The sequence below is a fragment of the Cynara cardunculus genome (assembly GCF_001531365.2).
Source record: "Cynara cardunculus var. scolymus isolate 2C chromosome LG 2, CcrdV1, whole genome shotgun sequence".
NCBI classification, from domain to species: Eukaryota; Viridiplantae; Streptophyta; class Magnoliopsida; order Asterales; family Asteraceae; genus Cynara; species Cynara cardunculus.
In genome coordinates, this window is record NC_037529.1 from 57534692 (window position 1) to 57561845 (window position 27154).

The 27154-nt window shown below is 35.9% G+C and overlaps 2 protein-coding genes across 2 annotated transcripts; one reads left to right on the forward strand and one right to left on the reverse strand.

Annotated features, from left to right (window-relative positions):
- The first annotated feature begins 1567 nt into the window (after window positions 1-1567).
- Window positions 1568-19830, forward strand: LOC112505236 (dynamin-2A-like). Its single transcript, XM_025109174.1, has 22 exons — window positions 1568-1953; window positions 3636-3686; window positions 3947-4067; window positions 4218-4307; window positions 5910-5971; window positions 6235-6349; window positions 6474-6816; window positions 9217-9364; window positions 11428-11529; window positions 11602-11721; window positions 12756-12839; window positions 12950-13077; window positions 13952-14036; window positions 14164-14278; window positions 14788-14864; window positions 15498-15554; window positions 17072-17210; window positions 17315-17466; window positions 17940-18053; window positions 18156-18223; window positions 18848-19020; window positions 19318-19830. Exons 1-22 carry the CDS (start codon window positions 1807-1809, stop codon window positions 19539-19541), a joined length of 2715 nt encoding a protein of 904 aa, XP_024964942.1. The 5' UTR covers window positions 1568-1806; the 3' UTR covers window positions 19542-19830.
- Window positions 19831-20203: 373 nt separating this feature from the next.
- LOC112507933 (F-box protein CPR1-like) lies at window positions 20204-22089 on the reverse strand. The gene is made up of 2 exons (XM_025112688.1): window positions 20884-22089; window positions 20204-20705 (listed from the first exon to the last, which is right to left on the reverse strand). The coding sequence occupies exons 1-2, from the start codon at window positions 22033-22035 to the stop codon at window positions 20688-20690; spliced, it is 1170 nt and encodes a 389-aa protein (XP_024968456.1). The 5' UTR covers window positions 22036-22089; the 3' UTR covers window positions 20204-20687.
- Window positions 22090-27154: the final 5065 nt, after the last annotated feature.

Here is a 27154-nt window from a genome sequence, read left to right on the forward strand (position 1 = left end):
TGCTTTATAATATAGTATAGATAATGAAATAATTTATTTTTGGTTTAATAATCTAACATTTTATAAAGATAATAATTAAGTATTCTGTTAGAACTCAATGATTATCTTAATTATATTTTAGATTTTTTATTTTTAACATGAGATGTTTATTCTATATTTGATTATGTTTATCTGCAGTTAGTTACACGAATTCAGATATGGAGCTTTAATAAGTTGTACTTACGCAAAATCTATTTGCAATCTTGAGTTTTAAGTAATGTGCATCAATAAACAATACTTTACGCATAAAAAATGGTTTTTAGAAGTTTTTGTCAAATGCTTAATAATATAGTATAAATACATATATATTATTTTATATTATATAAAAATAAAAAATATGAAATTACCTGTATCCACTCCCACCCTTAAGAAACAAAAGCACCAATGACAACTTCCCTTGAAAACCCACCGACGACAACTTCTCCTGAAAACCACTATTTCGTCAAAACTCGTTTCATCACTGTTTCCACCCCCTTGGATCACCAAGAATGAACAAATCGTCTGTGTTTTGTCTCCACTTCCCTCCACCATGCAACCAAAAACCATGTACGAGATGCATATCTAGCAAGGTTTCATTCCTGTTTAACAAGGTTTCGTCCATGTACGAAATACAGATCTTGCTGATTTAGCAAGGTTTCATCCCCTTTTTCCCTCGATTTTGTTAACGATTACTTAACATTGGTTTAGGTTTTGACTTTTAGTTTTGGTGAACAAGGTTAGGGCTGGGGTTGATTTTGATATTAGGGTTTGGATTTGTTTTTGAGTTTTATTTTGGTATGTGTGTGGCGGTCGGAGAAGATGTACGAATTATGATCCCTCTCTTACAAGAGGATTCGTGACATGTCAAGTTTTGTAAGATATATTTTGAAATAAAAAAATCGAGAGACCAAATCCAAAAAAAAAAAAAATCTAAAGCATTAGGAACCAAATCTAACACAAATTCAAAATAAATATTAAAAATTGAAAAAAAAAGTTTTATTTGGAAATATAATTTTTTGCTCAATTTATTCAAACACCTCGTTATAAAAACATCACTTATTTCTTCTCAAATTGGTAGTTTATATTAATTAACTAAGAACAATAATTATAAAAATACAATACAATTTAATTTATTTAAAGGGTTTTTGTGATTGCTTATAAAAATAACTTATTGACTTATTTTGGTTTGGTACCGGTAATAAATATTTTTGAGTGTTTAGATAAACAATTTATACCGATGACAAACTGGTAATAAAAAGTTTTTGAAGAAGTTAAACCTTGCTAACTTATAATAAGTTGAAAAAGACTTTTATAGAAAAACATTAGTTATTTGAAATTAGATCGATAATAATTTTTTTTAAAAAAATTAAATCATTTTAACTTATGATAAGTTGAAAAACACTTTTATAAAAAAACAAAAACTGAAGTGGTTTGAAATTAGATCTCAAACACCCCCGAATATGCAACTAATTTGTTTTACTTTTAACCGAAACCCAAGTCACTGTCACTTTCCATTGCGGTGGGGGATCGCATTTGGCTTTAATTTCTACATGATTCCTCTCTGCATCCACCCAACAAATTTCAAAAATATTTCAAATCTCAATCCGACCACTATAGAACCCTAAAAATATCATCACCATTTTCCATCAAATACTTGGGGTTTTTGTTCTTATTTCAACTTGTTTACCACCTCTTCTCGATTCTGTGTTCATCCATTACTCGATCTGTGATTTGCTTTGCTTCGATCTGTGATTTCCTTTTTAGTCTTTTCGACTTGGAAGATCAATAATGGAGGCGATTGAAGAATTGGCCCAGCTTGCGAATTCCATGCGGCAGGCTGCGGCTTTGCTTAACGATGAAGATGTTGACGAAAACTTGCCAGACTCTTCAAGACGCCCTGCCACATTTCTTAATGTTGTTGCTCTTGGCAATACCGTAAGTTCTTTTAACTTGATGGGATTTTGATTGATAAGACTACTTGTTTGCTTGATTTGGTAACTGGATCTCTCCATATGATTATGTTCCGATCTCAATGATTTATCTTAGCTTAATGTAGTTGAGAACTGTTTGTGGTCCATACCTCACTGTTCATTTTTTTGCATACCTGTTATTCGAAGTTGTTATGTTGCAGCAGAAACACATATACTTGGCTGCCACATATGTCATTACAGTATAGATTTCAATTATACTTTCAACTATTCAAAGATCTACTTGTCAACTGCTAGGGATCTTCTCTTTAGCTAAGCATATGACACTTAGAAAATGCTGTCAATCTGTTCTTCTTCCTAGCTTCTCCTTTCCTTTCTTAGGTTTCCCAAATCATGGCCCGTAATAATTGCTAGTGTTAAACAATTCAGCAGGTGTTCCTGATTATTCCATTAACAAGGCTATGATGGACTAGATCTTTTCTTTTTTATATATAACAAGAACGTCAGTCTTCATAAAGCTGAGGCATCAGGGGATCATGTATGACCCTCACTGCATATGGGATGTACAAACATTATGAAGACTTGTGGCACATGACTAACACAGTGATTGTTGTGTGCTGGATGGTCTGAATTAAAGGCTTGAGCACTCAACCTCGTACGCGTAAATACTAAATACTTTAGAAGAACACATGGAATGAAAGAACTCTGATAATACAGTCAAAGTCAAACTATAGGCAAAGTTGTTCTGTAGCTGCATTGTCTTGCAGTTCCTTTAGCTTGATGATGGGATTGATTTAGTTTGAAATGGACATCATACTTTGCTTGTGTAGTTTGTTTTTCCTATAAAGAAGTTGCTACTGGCGAAATGTTACTTTGCCTCTGTAGTTTATTTTTCCTTTCCAAAAGTTGCTGCTGGCGAAATGTTATTGGATAGGGAGGTAATCTTTGTATGATTTTATGGGGCAGATAGAGGATGGAAAGTTATTAGTGTCTGGATTTATTTCCCTTTGGAGTTAGTTGCTGTAAGTTCTTTGATGATGCAGCAGAATAGCCAAGCTTTGGCAATCCTCTTTGATAAGCCTAGTCAACGGTCATAATTTCTCTTCAGGAAAATACAAGATCTGGTAGCCATTATATCATGACCATGCTACTGTTGCATCTAGTTATGTTGTTACTGGGGCACCAAATGTCGGTCTTGTCACTGCATTTTATTAATTCTCTCATGTCATGACAAGCATTATTGTGCTTTGATATTATATCCCATTTATTGTTCATGGCCTTTTAATTGTCATCAAAGGGTTAATTTTTTTCTTCGTATTTTTATCTCATTTGGATGCAATGATACTTCTTTTTTGTGTTTCTTAAAACATTACCCTTTGCCTGAACACCGAGTTCTCATGGTTTGTGGACTATACTCTTAATTGCAAACATGAAAACTGATGGCAAGAAAAATCAGATTTTCCATTGGCAATCAACTTCAAGCCTCATTTAGTGCCCTAAAGACGAGTCAAGTTCTACGTCCTGTAGTTTTTGCACTTCATTCTAATATCTTTTGCACTTAATTGTATTTTATGGTTCAATGAATTTTACTACTTCCTTTGTATTCTTCCTATCTTGGCTCTTTATCCATGTACTCCTTCCAGTCATGGCGTGGTAGCTAGCTCTAATTATGGGCTACCAATTTTTCAGAGTGCAGGTAAATCAGCAGTTTTGAACAGTTTGATTGGACATCCTGCTTTGGTAAGAGCTTCATTATTCTTCATCTCCATTCTTCAGTCTGGACCTCAGTATCCTGTTTATATATTTACAAGTTCAACATGATAACAAAAAAAGTCATTAAATTAACAACCAAGAAATACAGGTCATCTGTACTCATCATTTAGCAAGTGAACACTACAGACGTAGTTAGAGTATTCTTATTTTTCCATGATGTGGGGATGTGGAAATGTGAGCTTAAATTTGCTAATTCTCACGTCTATATCTGGTCTTAATTTGAGCAGCCAACTGGAGAAGGTGGTGCAACTCGTGCGCCTATATGCATTGACTTAAAGAGGGATGGTAACTTAAGCAGCAAATCAATTGTATTGCAGATTGATAGTAAATCTCAGCCAGTGTCTGCAAGTGAGTCCTCATGTCATGCTTAAGGCCATTTAACATGTATATACATGTACACACTGACACATATAGCAAAGGGATTATACACATGTACTCCAAACGTTATTTTCATTCTAATGACATTGAAATGGAATGCTGATTTTTGTCCAACCACAGGCGCTCTTCGGCACTCATTACAGGACAGGCTTAGTAAAATTTCAAGCAAGAGTCAGGATGAAATATTTTTGAAGCTTAAAACAAGTACAGGTGAGTCTGGATACATTCATTTTCTAGAGTAACAAAGCATTTGAAGAGTTGCCTATTCTTCAACACATGCCATTTATTTTGTCTGCATCTCTTTGATGATCAGTTTTATGATCAATTTCTAGAAGATAGATGTATCAATGTTGTTAAGTGTAGGACTATCATTGATTTATTTAATTACATGCCATTGTTGCATTACTCTGTATGGCCTTTTAGTGTCTTGACATGGATGGGGCTTCTCCACTGATAGGATAAAGGTTGGTATGTTGAACATGTAGAGCTTGTATGTGGAAGGATCCATCATCGTACTGAGTTGCCGAAGGATGAGAACATCAATTACGACTTTGCTCTCTGTTTCTTGTAGTAAAATAGCTTGCTGAAAATGTTTGCAACATTGGATGAATGCTTTGTATGATTCTGTAATTAGCTATGGGCTTTGGAAGTTAATATGGACAAGTTTGTAAAAAAGTGTGAAACTAGCAGAAATTAGATAATTGGCAGAGAAGAACCACAGATGGCTTGTAATGCCACTTCAGTCGTCAATTATGTTTAAAAACTTATCTGTCTCTGGCGGGGTGATATTTTTAGCGTTCTCTCTCTCTCTCTCTCATTCACTTTCTCTCTGTCTCATTATCTCCCACCCCTTTCTTCTTTTAATGGTGAGCCCTTAAATCATACTTCTCTGTGCCAATTGAATTCTGATGCCTTTCTTGTTCATCTCTTATGAATCTAGTCTAAATTTAACATCAGAAATAACAAATAGATAAAGAATTTAACAAATGGGATAACAATACATTATTTTTCTTATAGCATTGAACATGATGGAATAGTAGCTTTAGCTTTTAAATGGTACTTCTTGAGCTCATCTAAGATATACTATTCTATGTACATGTGCTAGATGAGGGATAAAAAATTACTCATTGTACTGGATCAATGTTCACAACTTTAGGCTGTGTGACATATAGCTACTTCTGGTAGGTTAGCAATATTTCTAACCCACCAGGAAAGCTGATTTTATTGGATGATACAGGCACTCAATAATGTAAATCATACAAACCTTAATGAGATTGTGAGAAGATAAAAATGCTTATACTTGAGAAAAGTTTCTTTTGCATGTTTCAAATTCTGAAGTAAAGGGAAAGACGATGTTGGCACTGTGAGGCCCTTGAAATACTCTAGCTCCGCCAACTTTATCGAGAATTATTGGACGCTTCTGTCAAAAATAGTGCTGTCACAAACATGACTTCTGGCATCATTGGAAGGTTGAGAAATGCAAACCCATTTTTACACATGAAGGATTATTCCAAATTGATGTCTTCCCATTATGCAATGTCCCCATTTCCCTGTTACTAGAATCTCATTGTGATGTCTATCTGTTCGTTCATTGAGTATGTAATTGTTGAATCCATTAGATTGCTCCTGGAAAGCTGTTATTTTTTCCCTTCAATTTGTAGTATTTGTAGCTAGATTGTTTTTCAATCCAATCTAAAGTTTCTTACATAATGCCTTCCATCCTATTTGCTTCATTTGCTGCTTCTTATTAGTTGTAGGCTTTATTTATCTCTGCCCTTGGTTTCCCTCTTAACCTCATCATATGGTTTACAGCTCCTTCCTTGAAATTGGTTGATTTGCCTGGAGTTGATAAGGGAAATCTTGATGATTCGTTGGTGAGTGGCTGCCAAACTGGTTGTTTTTGATACACAATTTGCTTAGTACCTTATAAAATGGGTCATTTTGGAAAATAACCTTGAATGAGTTTTTAATTAAATCCACCTCATAATCACGAAACCATTTTCTTTATTAGGTTAGAAGGTCGTGGATTTAAAAAACAAATCATGGAAGGTCATATACCTAAATATCCCTTATAAAATTCAGATTTATCTTGTTTTTCTTTTGTGGAGAGAGACCTGGTAACCTGTTATTCTTGCAGAGTGAGTATGCTCAGCACAATGATGCAATTCTGCTGGTTGTAATACCTGCTGCCCAGGCACCAGAAATTGCCTCTGCCAAAGCTCTCAGAATTGCAAAGGAATATGATGGAGAATGTGGGTTTACTATCCAATCTGTATCTTGGCATGCTATCATACTTTCTTATATGATGGTTCAACATTACTTTCAGTTTTATTCTCAGCTTCTTATAATATTCAAGTTGTAATCTGCTTGTTGTAGCAACAAGAACCATTGGTGTCATCAGTAAAATAGATCAAGCATCTTCAGATCCCAAAATCCTTGCTGCTGTTCAGGCACTTCTCTTGGGTCAAGGACCACGAAGTACAGCTGATATCCCGTGGGTTGCTCTAATTGGTCAATCGGTTTCCATCACTTCAGCACAGTCGGGAAATGTGGGATCCAATAACTCGTTAGAAACTGCATGGCGAGCCGAAACTGAAAGTTTAAAATCTATATTAACGGGAGCCCCTCAGAGTAAGCTTGGTAGATTGGCCTTGGTGGAGACCCTTGCTCATCAAATTCGTAGCCGAATGAAAATCAGACTTCCAAGTCTTCTATCAGGGTATGGTTAATTATTCAGCTATCCCGTTCTTTCTTCTACAAAGCATAGCATACTGCAATCATATCCATTTATCTGTTGACATTCAGTATTTAGCTAATTTATTTGACACCTTCATGTGTGTTAGTTATGCACAATATGCATTTGTCTTATGAACTCTGAATGGTAGGAGTTGAACGTGATCATGCTTTATGTCCATGAGGTGCAGCGATTTCACATTGCTTCTCTTAAAACGTGAAATTCGGTTTATGGTACCCCAAAGGCTGTCGTCAACTTTTCTCCAGCTTGTATAAGAGATTTCTATTAACGGATTTTACCTAAGAGAGAACATTTAAGGAGGTTAGACAATGATTATGCTGTATTGTGAAAAAAGGGCAGCCAAAAAGAGGACATAAATAAAGTGGATGAAGTCTTCGGTGCCTAATGGGGAGAATGGCTTAAAGAAAGAGCTTGGCTGTGCCTGCATCATGTGTCATGTGCGATTGACACAGCTATTAATGGGCTTTTTCAAGTGTAACTTTTTCTATTTTTTCTCTTTATGATCTAGGGATTACTTTAGTAGGAATTAAGAAATTGGATGAGTTCCTGAGCCTTGTGCTTTGCACTTTGAACCAGAGGATCAATGCTGCAAACATGTACTGTTTTCAGGCTATAAATCTTTGGCAATGGAAAACATGTTGCCATTTTTTTATTTTCGCAGCTTCCTCAATTTCTAAAACATATTCTCTTTTTTGATCTCTAAGTTATGTTGGTTTGAAAAGAACAAAGTTGAGGAGGAACAAGAGAGTGGATCCTGAGGAGTAAATGAGAATGCTAGCACTAGATTACTATCAGGCATATAGTAGCCTTGTAAATGCAAGAACTGATTTATGTACTCTTAGTAATCACACAAGAAGTGTATTAATAGACAATTTGCGTGACTATGTAATATGATATGAAGTAATTAAAGAATTAAGCAATATTAGGTTATACTTTTCATAATACTATGACGTATATAAAGAGTTGCTATCAGATGTCAATCACCAACGTGAGATATATATGTGTTAAAAATTGTTTATTTACTATTTTTTTCACCACCAGGGTTGTGGCGTAGTGCAATGAGGCCTGCCGGGGGGTGGTGGTGTAGTGGAATATTCCATCTGCCCTGGGTTTGATTCCGGGCGTCCACAACAATTGTGGCCACTGAATTTATCAGGGCTGATGTCTCACGGTCGCAATCGTCAAGATTAGTCTAGGCATAACCTAGGATACCCTTCTAGAAAATGGTTTATTTTACTATGAAATAAAGAACACAAATAATTGTTTTATATATTTGTAAAAAATGCCCTGTACTTGTATTTGAGGACTTAAAAGCTCCTTTTAACTAGATCTTAAGTAGAATTACTATTTTTTCTTACAGAAATAGTTGGCCCTATGAGTTAGAAATAGCTGAGTATAAAAAGTTTGAAAATAAATCTGCTACTTCAGTTTTCTGTCTTTTACATTCCAGGACTCATCTTGTTCTTAACACCAGTTTTCGGTCAACATTCTTTGGTTTTTTTGTTCTTTTGAGGTTGTCTTCTTTATGCATAGTGTAACAGATCTTTTTTTTTTTGACTGATTAAGTACCATATCTTGAGAAGAGATTAAGTTAAAATTACTTGACAGAATTATATGTGTGTATCAGCAGAATTTGTGCATAGTTGCAGGAGTTCCGGAGTGTTGAGTCACTAGCACTTGGTTTTATGGCTATGCATTAAAAAATGAGTTGCCGTGACATAGGAGCAGCCCTTTGTTAGTTCTAGCTACAGTGATAGGATATGCCAATGCAAACATAATCATTTAGCACTAATTAGCCTGACTGGTCAGAAACAATGAATTTGTTTTATATTTGCTTATCCAGTGATAAATACTTGCGAGTGTGTAGATGAAGTAATGGTGTTCCTCTGAGGTAGAACCTATAGATTAAATGTTAGACATATTTCTTGAAAAGATGAATTGATGAAATGGGTTTTGTTATGGTATGTGCTTTTCACTATAGCATAATGGGGTGGTGGTCTATACTTGAATTTCTATTTCCATCAGCAAGTATTGAGCTAGCCAGTAATGTTTTTGTGACTAATTTTTTCAAGATGGAAACCAATTCTTGTCAATATTTCCTTTTGACATATAGAGCAGATATTACTTCACATGTGAGTTTTATGATGATACAAGAACTAGCACAATCAAAGAAACATCTATGTTACATACACATGTACCACTTGTCTTTATCATTGTCTTGCTGATGCCTTTCATGTGCAATTAATCGTATAGCATAGCTGCAATAGAGAAAGCAGCTGCTTTTTATCTTTATGTGTTGCATCTCATGCATTTCTATTAGGCCTTCAATCAATTATTACTAATATTTTTTAAAAACACATGCAGACTTCAGGGTAAATCGCAAATTGTGCAAGATGAGTTGGTAAGGCTTGGAGAATCGATGGTCACTAGTTCTGAAGGCACACGGGCTTTGGCCTTGGAGCTGTGCCGTGAATTCGAGGACAAATTTCTTCAACATATTATGACCGGAGAGGTGTGAACAGAGAATGAATTTAGATTTTCTAAAAATACAATGCTTTTCTTACCTTTAGAAAGGAGTTCTGCAAAGCAGGCATCGGCTGCAACTTTGATTTATAAATTATCTGCTCCATATCAACCTCACACAAGATTATAACAAGGAAATTATTAGAACCAAGCGTATTGCAACTTGAAACTCTCGTTTTTCTAGGTTTTAAGGTCACTGAATAAGATGGTCAACAAGAAACATAAGAGTTCTGATCCATTTGCTAGGATACAAATGTATAGACAACTCATTCAGGATGCACTAATTGGGTATTGAAAATAAAATTTTGCAATCTCCTGCTTTTTATCATACCTGGCATTGAAATATAGTCTTATTTCTGTGCACTTGTTTTCAAGGTGCTGCTTAAACTTGTCGACAAATTCACAATTGCTAGGCACACTGGAATGTGCATGAGACATTAATCTTGAGGGATTAATATATACTGGGCAGTTGTTCCCAGTTGTGTTAAGATTCTGACCATTCACTCTTAATTATTTTTATCAGCCTTGGTGCATTGTGCATATATGATTTCTTAATGCACCTTAAAACACCATATTGGATGGCTAATTTCTATCTCCAAACGTCCTTCTGCCTCCTACATTTGTCTTGTAGCATAACAAATGTTGTTGGTCGCAATCATGAAATATTGATTTGTATGAGGTTTTTTTTCCTTTCTGTTTTTCTATCTTCTTGAATGCTCAAAGCTTGCAAATAAGAATAAAAAAGGCTGCATGTTATGGAGAGCTCTAGTCTTTTACAGGGTTGTAGAAAGGTTGATTTAAGTTGATGAAATGATGTACAAAGTGGTCTGCCAACCAAATTTCATGTGGTCCATTCTCGCATGAATTCTCTCTGTAATACATACTAAAAAGTCTAATATCCATGATTTGTCTGGGCACATGATTGAATGATGCTTGTTTTATGTTTGTCGTTATCAACTTTCTATTTCGATCGTTATTGCTATCTGACTCCTTGTCTGGTTCTGGGATTGCGGACATAATAGTCCACGGAGGATATAAAACTTAACCTGAATTCTATTGGTGAATTATTATATTTATATGGGGGTCCACATAATTATTTGGGCTTGAATAACGTGGTGTTGTTAGCAGGGGAATGCTACTATAGCTCCCAACTCTTACTCTTTTATAGTGGGTTATCTCTCGTCGAAAATCTCACTATTTAATTGGTATTAGGCTCTGACGGTCAGGATGAATGGAATGAGCTAGGAATGCAATGTTCCATATATTGCCTTGAACCAAGCATCTGAATGGTTCATTCATATTCCTTTGACATGTCTTGTTTGTTTCCATTATCTCTAGAATGGAATGGGATGGAAGACTCTACTGAACTTAGATTGCCACCTTCACAAGTTCATTAACAAATATATAAATTATTACCATATATGAGGATCTCTTTTGACTGCTTGATTGGATGACACCAGACAAACACAAGAATATTCAACTTCAACTTTCTCAAAATGCAAAATGAACTAGAAGTTTGCCAAGATGGAACCAACCACCAGTGATTATGTACATTGGATTACTAAGCACATGAAGATCCAATTGACAATCATGTTGCAGAATTTGTCTTCTGAAATGGGGTTCATAAACATTCGGTGTAACCTAACTTATAGCCTAGTGAAGTAGATGGGACAGGAATTAGATAATAAAAAGTTGTTTCAAATTTTTTTTGATATATGTCAAATTATCATTTCACTATTTGCTTCAATACTATAGACACCTGTGCCATGTGAAATAAACAATAAGGACTTCTATGAAATTGGGTTCTTGATTGAATGACTCGGTCTATCCAAGTATGAAACAAAATTACTCTCTCATGCATCCTGAATCACCTATTCCAGCCTACTTAAAGCTGGTAAAGTTCCATTATTGTAGGCTTTGATTCATTGGAGTGGTATGCCATTTATTTGAGGGAGGGTAAACGTTGCCTAGAGCATTTGGTGTTTAAATTATTATGTCCAAATGGAAACATAGATTTTGATGCAATTATCGGCGTTCATACATCTCTTTCAGGGTAGTGGCTGGAAAGTTGTTGCAAGTTTTGAGGGTAACTTTCCTGATATGATCAAACAGCTTCCTCTTGACAGACATTTCGACATAAAAAACGTCAAGAGGGTATGGTTTCTTCTGATTTTAGTTCACTCATTATTTTTGTTGCACTATGATGATTGTGGAATTGGTATCCAGATTGTGCTAGAAGCAGATGGTTATCAACCTTACCTCATTTCTCCAGAGAAAGGATTGCGGTCATTAATAAAAGGTGTATTAGAGCTGGCAAAGGAACCATCGCGTCTTTGTGTTGATGAGGTAAAACTACACATTCTCTACCAGCCTTTTGACTTCTAACGTCAGTTACCTCTTTAAGTTTCCATAGTTTTGCATTTCGGTATTTTCTACCTCCCTCTCATCAATATGATTCCATTTATTTGCTTCCTATTTTGCCTACCTCTCGTTTATGTTGTGTGGAATTTTTTTCATCTCTCATGCCTGTGTATTTTGCTCCATGCTGGTGACATTTAGGGATCTAGGGTTCCTACTGTGCATGCATTACTCTGCATTAATTCTGTGGTATAAAATAAATTTGCATGAGGCCATACTGATAAAATCAAGTCGTTCATATCTCAATCTAAGCATATGCTTCTATCTTATTGCATTCATTTTGTAAAGAGAGGAGGACGTTAGTTAGAATTTCATTGCCAGCCAAGTTTGGCCATTTTGGAAAGTGGAAACGCTTGGATCAGTGAAAGATTCAACATACTTCTATATCATACGGTCTTTATGTTTGGTTTGAGTTGTTTCGACAACTGCATACTGATTTGTGTATACATTCATTACAGGCATGCGTTCTCAAAAGAGCGCAGAAAAATAAAACCCCTGGAAAATATTCTGATAAATTTAAACACAGACATGTGGGCAGAAAGGAATAACAAAAGACATAAAACAAGAATAACATCATGGTGGTTGCTACCAAGTCTACCTCATAATTTGTTTGGAAGTGCTTTCAGAATTTATTTTCAGTTGTCCGTAAGCATCAATCTTTTCTCATACATTGTCTAGGAAGTCTACGATAAATGTTTGAGAGTCAGCTGGGCATTTGATATTGTTTCTATTGGAGTTGCTTTGTTCGAATGTAGTTCTTTTCCCACTTAACTTTGAAGTTTTCCCTAGTTTTGGGTAAGCCTGTCTGTTATACGTTCTCCACAGTGGGGTTTCCTGGACTTAACTTAGAAATTGGAGAAAGAGCGTCCTGTTTTTCTGTGATATATACTGCATATTCTCTTGATAGTCTTTCCCTTATGCATGCAACTTCTCTTTTCAGTAATTTGTTTTGATGAATGCAGGTTCATCGTGTGCTTGCCAACATAGTTTCAGCATCAGCTAACGCTACACCAGGGCTTGGGAGATATCCTCCATTCAAGAGAGAGGTACTTATATCCAGTATTAGCAACATAAAACAAACTTCCAATTTAATATCTGCAAGGTTTTTTTGCTTTGCATGCTTCATTTTGACTAATATGTTATATTGTTCAACTAGGTGGTGGCAATTGCTACTGCTGCTCTAGAGGGGTTTAAGAATGAAGCAAAGGATATGGTGACTGCACTTGTGGACATGGAGCGAGTGTTTGTCCCACCACAACATTTCATTCGTTTGGTGCAAAGAAGGTATGATCAGTACATGGATACTTAGTGTTGGTATATGCTGAAATGAGTGACAAAGAAATCATTTAGCGGATACTAATTTAAATGGGCTTAGGCAGCTTTTATTCTATTTATATTGGCAGGGAGGACCTTTTTCGACATGACCCTCTCCAAATTGATTTGTTTTATTCATGTTGGTTATGGTTGCATTACACATTAATGAGTTTATGTATGCTTGGCAGAATTCAATTTCGATCACATGTTCTCTATTTTCCTTTTCCTTACACTATAAGAATCTCTTATACTGTAATTTGGTGAATCCTAAAGCGTTTTAAGCCAACTTAGATATTAAAATATTAAAGGTATCACCCATTGGAATTGCCAGCAAAGCTTGAAACGTGAGTTTGATTCAAAAATACTCTCACTATTGCATCGAGTGAACAAGTCTACTGCATATGCCCATGTTTCCGCAGTATTTCTGGAATCACTTGTTCTTAAGTCTAGGATGCACATCAGAATGCTGGGCCCACTCAACCCTGCCATAGGCCGTTCTTTAAATCTAAATATCTTTTGAGCAGTAAATCCTGTACTGGAATATCAAGAGTACCGTTTGCAAGGAAGTAAACTGTTTCATAGAGCAATCCATGGATGGAATTTGTAAGGTCTTATGGTTTTCACGTGTCTCTATCCCTTGCATTGAGGGTTTGGGGTTAAGGCTATTATGGGCTACTTTCAAGTATAATTTATTTTACCTTGTAACTTTTAGATTTGATGATGTGATAAATATATGAAATCCTTTGGTTTACCATGTTTTTTTTAAGATTCTATTATGGATGTGGACAAATAGATCAATTTTGCTTTCTTTACTTACCAAGGTATCCTCCCTTTTTCTTACCAGGATGGATAGGCAGAGACGAGAGGAAGAGATTAAAACCAAATCTTCTAAGAAGGCTGTTGATGCAGAGCAATCTTTACTGAATAGGGTATTTCCTACTTGGCATAATAAAGAAATTCATATATATAGGCTTGGGAATTTCTGTCTTCTTGTTCTCCTTTGTGAGTTTTTGCCCTCATTTATTGGTTATTTTAATTTGTTGGTGCTTTGTTTAGGCAACTAGTCCTCAAACAGGTGGGAATTTGAAATCAATGAAGGATACCAAGCAAGATAAGGATGTAGACGGACCTACTCTAAAGACTGCAGGACCTGAGGGGGAGATTACAGCAGGTTTACACCTTGACATCTTCCTCAAACTTTACTTGCTTTCACTGTATGGTCCAATGATGATAAGACAGAATTATGTTTCCATTTTTTGTTTTTGATGAGATTTTTTCATACAACACATTGAATTGGGTGATTTTGACCAATTTATCTTCAGTCTTGGAAGATCCACATTTGTCAGCAGATGCACATAATGTCAATGATTTGAAGTTACTTTTGCCATTCTAAGATCAACTGATCAAGTAGCATATGCTAGGTTTATTTGCTTTGCCTTGCTAATCGTTGAATACAAGATCTGTTTATCAATGTATTGGTCTTTTGATCATCTGATGTCATGTTTGTGAAATACATAATATTAGCTGAGGTATAATGTTTTCTAATATGACAATGCATGTCGTATCTTAGATATTTCAGTGGATGTTACCCTTGGAGTTTTATCTACAAATGATTGGATATATTGATATTACTTGATTTTAAGGATGTACGATGTATTAAATTTTGTTCTCTTTGAGCAGGGTTCTTGCTGAAGAAAAGTGCAAAAACCAACGGGTGGAGTAGAAGATGGTTTGTTTTGAATGAGAAAACTGGGAAGGTTAGTAGCATGGCATGAACTTTTATGTACTTCATAGCAGGGTCCATCATTTACCTAATTCCTAAGCTTGGCTTATTTTTTGGTTTGCAAGTGCTAAAACAAAAGACACACGTAAGTGGGTGTTCTAAAGAAATACGGTTGCAAGTGCACAGATTACTGAAAATAGGATTCCCTTGTTTTGTTTTATTGAGTGTTGGACTTGATTTGCTTCACTGTTCTGTTGATGCCTAGAGTAGTAATTCCATTTTTAAAATGGCATGTCATTGGAAACTATAGGGTAGAAATTTAGATGTTAACTTTAGTACAAGTTGATTGCGTCTCATTTATACTAATTGATTGTTCTGTGTCTGTTTGAGATTGTATAGTTCAAGATCTGTCAGTTAACGGCTTGCAACTTATTTTGGGCAATTAGGTGTGTAATTTCAGTTGTTAACCAAAGTGTAATTTGTATTGCTTGTAATGCTAAAGTGATGTAGATCAATATGTATCCTGAATCATGTCTTTGCAGCTGAGGTCTTGCTGGTGGATATCGTTATTTTTTGGACTCTATATAAATTTGCTGGTTGCATGTCATGCTGCTTTTGAAATGCTATCTATTTCGTGCAATCAGATATAATAACTCCTTTTCTGCAGCTTGGATACACTAAGAAACAAGAAGAGAGAAATTTTCGTGGTGTCATCACTTTGGAGGTATGTGAGTTGGTGTTCATATCTTTGCAAACAGATGCTTATCTTCTTTATTCTGTATAGACTCCTAGTTCAACTTACCCAAAGATATTTGAATGCTGAGATCTTGGATCTTCATTATGAACACTAGCACTCATGAACCGCAATCATGCTTCACTATTCTTTGCTTACATTTTAAGGAACTCCTGTGATCTATCGACCAACTGTTTCATATTCACTGCAACTTTTATCAAGCACTATATACCAAACTAGAAAGGATAAGCCAAACATGTTATACAAAGTAAAACACCTCCTAAGGCTTCAAGGTGTGAAGAACATGCTTCAAAAGAACTCCGATTTAAAGCCAATTCTTCTGGTATATTTCCCGATGTAGTGATGTTCAAATCAATCTGGTCTACCCCTACCTCCGCTAACCAATTTCCGTCAGATATTTAATTTTGTAAATGCTAAACGATCCAAGTATCATTGCCTTGGCTTTGTCTTAACCGGTGCATAGGGTGTCGTCATTTCTGATCCTATACATCCTTCTGTGACACCGCATCCATCTCAACAGTACAGAAATTATCCTTGAACTCCAATGTTATCTTTCAATCAAATAAGATAACTGGTGTTTGTCATTTGAATAACATCCTCATTAGTCTGACCTTTTCCAAAACCCTAGTGTTCCAAGGCATTTTTTTATGCCTTACAGTCAATAAACAAGATATTGTTGGTCAAAAGCATAGTCCATGGTATAATCAATGGGGAAACGTGTCTCATGATTATCCCTACTACATCCACCCGACCTCAAGGATTTTCTTCTCCTGAATAAGCCACGTCATAACTCTTCTCGGCCCCTGTCATGTCTTTTTTTATAATCAATGAACTCTTTATGCAAAACCTTTTCCTAGCCCCTTTTATCTATGTCAGTCATTTAATCAAGAATCTAGCCTCTATTGTAATATCAGTTCCATTGCACTAGAGTTTTTTTGGAAGATAGCGATGATTGTCCAGCCATTCTTCCTGCTCCCCTCCCTCCAATTGCTTTTGAATGCCATTTTATTTCTTGATTGTGATGTTGTCAACAAAATAATAGTCAACGGACGTCGAGCTAACTGATTGTCTTCAACTTTTAATTTGTGCTCAAGTTTTTTCAGGGGGAGATTTTGTTTTATGAGTTGCTTTATTGTAACATTTAATGTCCTAAGGTCCATTGGGAAGTACAATAGTGACTAGAGTCGAGAATAAGAAAGATTAGATAACCAAATGGCCTCCCAACCATGAAAAAGAAATTCTGATAAAAGATGCGGGAGAACCGCAGAACCATTGGTTATCAAGTTCTCGTTAAAAGATGAAGTGGAAAGTTGCTAAAAGCTGCAGTGGGTGAAAATTAATGTCAATAGTCACGAAGAAGTATTAGAAATCTAATGCAATTTCATGTTCTGTCTGTTTACCCTTGTGTACATTTGAATCTTGAGTTATTGCAATGGGAATATAATCCCAAACATTTCTTTAGTTTTAAATCAAGGATGTATTATCAGGATTGTGTTGTAGAAGAGATTGAAGAGGATGAACCCCCAGCCAAAAGTTCCAAGGATAAGAAGTCAAAGGTGGAGGAAAAACCACCCAGTCTGCTCCTCAAAATAACGAGCAAGGTTGCATACAAGACTGTATTAAAAGGTAATTGTTAGGTAGCAATACCTGTGTGTTCATGTTTACTGTATAATGATATTTCTTCTAAGATGCATACCAATGCAGACCTAAAGTTTTAAGTGCTTCTACAGCTCATAACGCTGTTCTCTTAAAGGCCGAGAGTGCTGTAGATAAGGCTGAGTGGTTAAACAAATTAAGAGCTGTAATGGGTGCCAAAGGGGGTGAAGTGATTATGAAGGCAGATGGGCCTCCCATTCGGCACACTCATTCAGCTGGTTCTCTTGTAAGTTAGAGTACAGTTTATTCCTACTCATAGTAACACTACGTCATGATATTTGCAATAATTATTATGAAGATACATGTACCTTTTGCTCATTATTCTCCGCCCCGTGGGGATATGTGTGTGTGTATAGGTTAAATTGAGAACCATAAATATTTTGGAGAACATGTGAACCATCTATTCATGTTTTATTCATGATGAATGTCGTGATAGATATTCATGATGAAAATACATGAGATTCATGATAAAAAAGCATGATATCATGAATAATATTCATGATTATTCATCATGAATATTACTTGAAATACTTGTTCCCCATGTTCTCAAAATATTTATGGTTCTTGTTTGAACTTCTCTCTCTCTCTCTGTATATATATCTCACACAATGCACCCAAAATAACAGGTCATGGGTAGCTTTCTAGTATGGTTAAACTGTGTGTCTGTTCTAATCTTAACTGGTTGCTTGCAAATTGTAGGATACAATGGCCAGAAAACCTGCAGATCCAGAGGAAGAGCTTCGTTGGATGGCTCAGGAAGTTCGGGGTTATGTTGAAGCAGTTCTGAACAGCCTTGCAGCCAATGTCCCAAAGGTGTTTATCCTCTCACAATTGCATCCATGTTTACATTCTTTCATATGTTATTATTGTTATTTAGCTTTTCTGTTTGTATGCGTATTTGCTCTCGTTGTGCAGGCAATTGTCCTTTGCCAAGTAGAAAAGGCTAAAGAAGACATGCTGAATAAGCTGTACAGTTCTGTAAGGTTAGCTGCTATATCTGACCTCACCTACTAGAAGATTACTCCCTCTCCCCCAAAATTAGTGTCCACTTTCCAATTCTACCCTTGTTCCCTCTATTATTAAAGGTAAAATTGTCATTTAGTTAATTAAGCTGTAATAATTAGACCTTTCTAAAACAGTAAATTTTTTCATCATTGACATTTATTTTGGGACCGAGGGAGTAGTAGATATTGCAGAATCTACACTGCTCCTTGCCATTACCAAATGTTGATGAAGTATATAAACAAAGATCATCCTAAGTAACCGAGGGTGGGTTTGGTACGCGGATGGGACTGGACGGGTGAGAGTGAAGTAGATGGGTGAAAGAACCGTGGAAGGTTTTAGAGTTTTTATTTGATATAGGTAATTTTGTAATCTTATTTTGGTAATGTCGCTCCAAAGATGGCAACTTTTTGTTTGGTCACGTCCCATATCAAGTCATCAACCCTATGCCCTGAAGACTACATGATAAAACAATGTAGACGAGTCTTGAAGAAATGGATATCATAACATAAACTTGGTGCGAGTTTTTTGTGATTTATCTATTCTGACGCCTTCTCTTTGTCATCGTCTTTTTTGCTTCTTTCTCTTGATTTGTTGGTCAAAAGTTCCCAGAGTACAGCAAGGGTTGAGGAGCTGCTTGAGGAGGATGGTAATGTTAAGCGGAAAAGAGAGAGAGTACAGAAGCAATCCTCCCTGCTCTCCAAGCTCACCAGGCAACTCAGCATTCATGATAATCGAGCGGCTGCAGTCTCCGGCATGACAAACGATAGTCCTGTCGGTAATGTTACCTTCCAGTTCTCAAAATCTTGTTTACGAATGAAAGGAAAGGAAAGAAATAAGAGATCTTGAAAAGATCAGTAAAATTACAAAACTACCCAACCTTTCATTTTAAAGGGTATATTTTGTAGAAATGATATATTTTCTTTCCTTTTATTCAAGAACGTAAAAGATTACTTCCTTTGTTTTTCTTCCCTTCCTGTAACGCAAATAGAAAAAATTCTTTCCCCAAATTCGAGAATATGGTGTAGAAGTTTATTTTTAATGTGACATTTTTTTTATCATATGACATGAACAGAAAGTCCAAGAAGTAGTGGAGGTGACTGGAGATCTGCCTTTGATTCTGCTGCGAATGGCCCCTTGGGCCTCGACTCTCAATTTGGGTCAAATGGCCACAGTCGAAGGTATAGCGACCCTTCCCAAAACGGGGATGATAGCCCAAGCCCCAGATCAAAGTCCACCGGGCGTCGCACTCCAAACAGGTTGCCCCCAGCACCACCTGGTTCTGGTTATAGGTTTTAGATGAAGGTTAAAAAAGATTGGAAGTGATTGATTTATGCATATTCTTGTTGTTGGGATGGGTGTCCTTGATGATATTACTACTACGGTCGGTACGTTGTGTACAACACATTTATTGTAGATAGATATATTCATGTTCCCTTTGTATTTTTCTATCATAAATTTTGCTGGTTTAAACCAAATCTTTTTGGTATCTGTGACTTAAAACTCAATTCTTATTATTTGTGTACAAGAGGGACTGGACTTTCTTGGATGACGACTTAGAATGAAAATATTCTCATTCCTTATCCAATTGCATGTTTATTTACTTGATTATAAATAAATATGAAAAAAATTAATGTATTATAGTTGTCTTGAGATAGTAAAGTAGTAAACATATGAACTTGTTTCATACACCTTCAATATTGTATTCTTGATTTTCTTTCTTTTTATTTTTAGACTTGAGAACCCTACCCTCCAATCCCAAGTATTACCATCAACACCAAATGGTCTTTGGCTTAACGGTATCGTAGTCTTTGGTTTTCTAGAAAGTCAGGGGTTCAAACCTCACTATAGATGAGGATGAGGATGATGTGTTACATTTGTCTTATATAAATATTATATACTTCAAAAAGAAAAGTATTACCATCAACAGAGCGAGTGATGAAATGCTAAAAAAAGACATCCACATAAAAACGTCTACAATTCTTTTACCTCTTGAGAGAAAATCAATGTTCACATCAATCTAAACTTATCTAGTCTAGTAGAAAAACATAGCCAAAAAGGCATCACTAAACAAAAAAGCAACTATCCATTAACCGGTCCATGGCCAAATTTCCTTAACGCCTGGGAACCCAACTGTGTCTAACCAGTCCTTTTTTGTAACCCATTTATCTCACCTCTAATTGAAGGTGATAATATCTATCTATCTATCTACAGATAAGTAAAGTGTTGTATCGAATCGTATCGTAAGGGTCACCTCTTAGTTGCTTCTCTATCTTTGACCTTCAACCTCATTTAGGGTTCTTTGGATCACTTCATCTTTCTTGGTCCTGCTCTTGCATTTACAGCTGAAATTCAGCCAGTTTCATAAGCCTTAACCCACACCCAGCTCTTACTCCTGTTTTTCTTCATCAATCACTTTGCCACAAACATTTCTTCACATACCCTTCAGCTCTGGGCTTCTTTCTTCATTCACCAACAACAAGCATTAGAAGTTTCATTCTATGTAAGCAGCTAACTAAAGATTACAGTTTGCATAAATCATGTTGATGACTAAATATGTAACCATTTTTTTACTATCTAACAACACTAAATTGGAAACAAAAGCTTCCTTCACCATCAATTACAATAGCTAGCAACTTACCTGCTTTCGAGCAGCATCACATCGATGATCAAATAATAGAAGGCTTTCCATATAATTAACATCAACTGCAGACCGACTGAAAGAGATTCCAAGATCATGAACTTCAGATCTGTGGCTTTCGAGATCGAACGAAACAAGCTTCTTCTCCAAATTAGTGTATAGAAACTTCCTACTCCTTGTAAACCCTATCGTCCACCACACACCCCTGACACACTGAATCGTATATGCTTTCGTCCAACCTCTGTTATATTCATCCATCTTCCATAACACCAAGATGTCATTCTGTCCACCAAAGAACTTTGAATACACAGCATATAATGAACCAGATGATCCCCTTACTGCCAAAAGAGAAAATGGGAAATCTACAGAAGGCTGTTCTATCTCTCTGAATTTCTCATCCTCAAGATCAAATGACATGATATAATTCTCCATTGGATCATCTCGAATGCTCTTGAAACCCATCCAGTAAAAAACTCCTTTGTCAAACGTCACTACACTCTGCGTTACTACGGGTGGAACCTCGGTGCGAATTATCCTCCATGAATCTGTCCTCAAGCTGTAAACCTCAACCAAAGGTGGAACATCCACAGACGTGAAATTACGGCCCTCTGGAAAGTAAATGAGTCTGATAACCTTGTAATCATTCGACAATTCATGAAACCCGAATCCCAGACGAGAAACTATCCAACGATCATCAGTGAACTCATCGGAAAATTGCGAAGGCGGAAGCTTCTTTCGGATTCTGATCGATGGATTCCAAATATACACATCATTCCCCCAATTATACTCCAGTCCAGGTGCTAAACACAGCAACCCATTACAGGAACCGACAAAGTTTAACGATGACTTACGATGAGGTCTAACAGCAAAAGGGGTTTCAATAGCGTGCATCAATTTAAAAGTTCTATCACAAACTACATGGCAGAAATTAGAGCCGCCAAACAGAAGATAGCCATCATCATGATACTCTTGGCGATAATTATCATTCGAATTGAAATGTGAAGCAACGAAATTGGCGTTTCTGATAATCGCGTACCATGATTTGCAAACGGAGGTGCATCGAATTAGGGTTTTGACTGGTAGCCTCAAGAATATGTCGATTACGAGCTCCGTTGGTAAGTAATAGCTAGAATCAACCATCTGCTCCGCCATAACAATTGATTTGATTATGAGTTTTCAATTGGTTTTGGTTTTGAATTGATTTCTTGAATTGAATCTCTAGAAACTAGCAGAACACACAGCACCATTTACAGTGTTACACATCGGCTCTTTTCTGCCTGAGACAAACATTTACAAATTTGGTCCCTGTAGTTTGATATTTTTCCTAGTTTTGACGCAAAAATAAAAGAAGCGTTATTTAGTGGTGTTTTATCTAATAATTTTAAGAAAAATTAATTAAAAGCCATTTTTAGCTGTTGGTTCATCTTTTAGCCATATTCTTTCCAGAATTATAAAAATAATTGTAGCTCCCCAAAATCTTAGGTTCGCAATTGTGGACCTAGCTAAATGACAAAAATAATATACACTTTTGGCCATTGTCTGTAATATCCTAGGTTCGCAATTGCAAACCTGGCCCTTGAACGTTGAAAATTTATAATTTCTACTCAGGCGGACCTGCCGTATTGTGGACTTACCACTTGTCGAGCTGGGAGAAACCTGGCCCCTGAAGTTTGAAAATTTACAATTTCTATTCAGGTTTGCAATTACGAACTTGCCGCATTGTGGCCCTACCACGTATTGAGCTCGGGTAAAATCCTAGTATGGTTTTCTTAAAAATGTGTGATTTTATGAAAATCTTTGACTCCCACTCCCATACGCAATTACGAAGCCGTCTTTCTCTCTTTCTCTATATATAATATACATTGCGGGGTCCAAAATCTTTCAATAATTTCTCTCCGCAAAAAAAGGCACATGCACGTGACTCTTCCTGCAAACCGACTTTCCACGTCAGTAACTTCACGCACCTTGTCAATAGCTCGTGAAGTAAGTTTTTTGTAACCCTTTGTCAACATAAAACATTTATGTAGTTTTTCTTGTTGTTTGATTTTGTAGTTTGTAGTTGTATACATTTTCTTGTTTTACCGTATGATTTTGTAGTTTGAATGCAGGTGTTAGTGATTTCTTTATGAGACGAGATTGAATGAAAAAAAGTCGATTTTTTTCGAGCCGGACCAAGAACAGGTCCGTTAGGTCTGATCTGAAAACTTTTTTTCAGACTTTTTTTCTTCATATTTTGATAAACGTGTATCAGTTAATTTATCATTTAAACCTATAACCCATTATTTAATCCCTGTTTTATACAATGTTTTTATAGTTCATATTTACATATAGGATGCTATACTTTTTATATTTATACATTTGGTCCCTGTACTTAGATTAGTTACAGATTAAGTCCTTGCACCTAGAGTATTTACAAATTATGTCCCTATACATAGAATAGTTACAAATTTGGTCCTTGTATTTACCATATATACCGATTAGGTCTTTGCACTTATAATACTTACATATTAGGTCCTTGTACTTGTCATAATTACAAATTAGGTCCTTGTATTTACACTAGTTATAAATTTGGTCCTTGTATTTACCATAATTACAAATTAGGTCCCTATACTTTGAATAGTTAAAGATTTGGTCCCTATAATTATATTAGTTAGACATTTGGACCCTCTATTTACCATAATTACATATTAGGTTCATGTACTTACCATAATTATAGATTAGGTGCATGTATGTACAATAATTATAAATTTGGTCCCTGTACTTAGATTAGTTACATATGAGGTCCTTGTACTTATATTAGTTATATATCAGGTCTCCATAATTAGAGTACTTATGTACTAATTGATTTGGTTGCTATAGTCGTAACAACTGACGAGGATGTTGTTCAAGTTTGTTCCTTGTTGATGGTGGAGTTGGTTTTCCCAAGCCATCAATCAGAACATTTTGTTACTGACATGTTGATCAGGGTCGTCGAGGATTTCCAAGTATGGAACCAGTTTCCATGGGGATCCTTCATATGGGCACCCATTTTTAAGCAAATGGATGGTGCCATCAAGAAACGCGTGGACAAGAAAAGGAAGATGATGATGATGATGATGATGGGTTTCTTATACACCCCAAGGTTAAATAACTACTATAAATTTAATATTTATTCATTTGAATTTGGTTTCCATTTTTAACTCCATATACTTGTTTGTGTTTTGTGTATTTGTAGATATGGATCCACGTCCACAATTTTGACCACTTTGATCTTTGGAATTGCGTACGTGCCTCCATTTTTTCCTATTAAAATGGAAAAGATTGACCGATTTGTTACTTGCTATCCTTCCCTCTCTATAAGGTTGAAAGATTTGTTATTTGCTATCTGTCCCTATCTTCTCTCTAACAGTGAACGAAAGATCTTCCAGTTCTGGCTTTCAAATTCCAACAACGGACGATGAGTGGTGGTTAACTATCGATGATGGTTTCATCCCTCCAAAAATGGACGAGGAGTGGGAAATCTCGGGAGCTGCATGGGATAAAAGATTTTTGGGGCCAATGAAAATGCCCGATTATGTACTAGGGAAAATCAAGGACTATGAACTCAAAATCCATATATTAGTTCAAGAACATGCGAAGCTTGGTGCGAAAAAAAAAGATTGAACAAGAGGTGGACAAGAGGAGAGATGAATTGCTGATATAAACAATAAATTAAGCATAAACAAAAGTGAATTGCTTAAACAAATTAAAGAGAAAGAAAAATGCAATCATGATGCATGATTCGAACTCGCAACCGAGGAGACTCATAGGCATATCAGGGACAATGAAGAGGCCATTAAAAAATACACCAGATGAATAAAAGGATAAAAAGAACTATATCCGCATGAATTCTCATAGTTGTATTTGGATTAAATGTTGCTTTCAATCTTTATTTTCAATATAGTTATTTCCATGAACTTGTGTAGTTTATCATTTTCAGTCTTTAATGAAATAAAATTCAATTTGTATGAAAAGTGTGTGAAGGACTTTGCTGTATAGTACTCCATCATACATGGAATTATAAATGATCTGTATCCAATGTGCTGTATGTATAGGATTTATGCCTAAAACCCTAAATCATTAACCCTTAACCATAAACCCATAAATCCTAAAACCATAAACCCATAAATCCTAAAACCATAAACCCTAATTACAGACGTGCCTCTGTGTTTGACCAGTTTTACCTCCACAAGACTTGCCTCCGTGTTTGCCTATAAATAGGATGCCTTATGAACTCAAAAATCACAACTTTCATACCAATCATATTCACTCTTCTACGATCACTTGTCTACTTCTTACAAAAAAATGGATGGAAACTTGCCATCATCATCAAACCCTCCATCTTCTCAAATCATGCTTACCAGGATGAAGAAATCAATGGAAAAGGGTGAAGCTGAGATAGATGAGATAAATGATCGATGGTAGAGTAATAAGGAGAAGCATAGTAAAATCACAGATGAGATTGAAGAGAAGAAAAATACTATAACGCAGCTGCAATGAGCAATGTCTATTATAAGGACACGGTGCAAGTTTCTCATAAACGTCTAGATCTATAAAATATTAGGTGGTTTACGTATGTAAAGGTTATAGTTTATAATATGTAAACATATGACATAATTATACGTACAACGCAACCAAGGGCATCGAAATACATCTCAAAACGTCCTCTCAAATATGTCCTTATTCTGGTGATGATACCTGAATTATGATATTCCATATTTTATAACAACGTAGGGAGTCGGGTGAACGACTCCTCAGGCTGTCGTGCATCACATATAACACACCAACCTTGGTGGTATCCAATAGTAATATCATACTGCTGGTTTATACCATGCACAATGTCATTAGGCCGAAGTGTCCTGCTAGCATCAACAAATTTACCTTTGAGTATATGACCAAATACCTTTTTGTTTGGGTGATGGTGATTGGGATTCAATTGGGTCCTCGTACAAGTATATACGTCCATAAACTTTCGTATATGAAACATATTGTCTTTTACTCCAGAGCTCGCCGTCATACGCCGACCACAATCCCTCGAAGGCATACAACCTCGAATCTGGTTTTTGAAGATCTCGTTGTTCTATACTCGAAACCCTCTTCAATAAACTTAATTTTGAGCTGTATGATCAATTTTTCTTTCGTATCAAATAACTGACCAACAACTATTCTGCCACTACGAAATAAGATAAGACCTCGTTGGTCGTGATAAAGGGCTTTGGGTTTGAAGGAGGGGATGCATATAAAAAAATAATTTATCCTACCAAATGATTTATTTGAAGGAGTTATTGTTTCTACACCTTCTTCGTCTTTACCTTCATCCGTTTATGATAAATCAATATTCGATATATTCAATCTGAAAACATGGGCTTCGTCATCATCAACTCCAGCAAAACGTCTTTCTTCATCATCATCACCATCATCATATTCTTCTTCCTCGTGTGTCTCCAGAACAAACTTGGGGTAATAGTCAGTAAAACCATATGTATGCTCTCGAAGAAAGGCAGTGTCCTAGGAATGTTGGATTTGAGACTCAGACTTGAGTTGAAGAACATACATTCCTTGAGTTTGGGTTTCATCTTAGGTTTGACGGTTTTCATTGTTCACACTACCATCAACATCACCTCCAATGCACATCAAAAAATCGACATACATATAAAGTGTAGGCAGTTTTGACTAAGCTACGAATTCCATGAAACCACCAACATCTTCATCATCAGCTAACTCAAAGATTGAAGCATCATACTTGTATACCATCCTGATTACACCAATAGAACTTTCGATTCCACATTTCCTCTGAAAATAAGCAACCAAGATTTGATGCGTAATGTTTGCACGCAATTGTACAACATGGTGCATTGTATCACCAGAACAAACATAATCTCACCCATCGTTTTCTTGCACTCATTGACCACCCGAACAAATATGTAACTTAATTTTTTGACAGCGTAACTCATTTTTAAATGAATTTAAGAAAAAAAATGATGAATAAAGAAAGAAAGAAATTAAGCAATTCATCCAACAAACCATCAATTGGTTATTGGAAAATAGTACAAGTATATATTGAACAACTTTCAATCAATTTTCATGCTTTGTTGAAAAAAAATAGTGTTGGTCCACAATTAAACATGTATAAAACAAGTGAAAAATGACATTTTTTTGAAAAATTGCAGAGGTCAAAGGTCAAAATTGCGGATCTGGTTATGGTAAAAAAGTAAGGTTGGATTAAGGTTTCATTGGGATGAGACACGTGTGA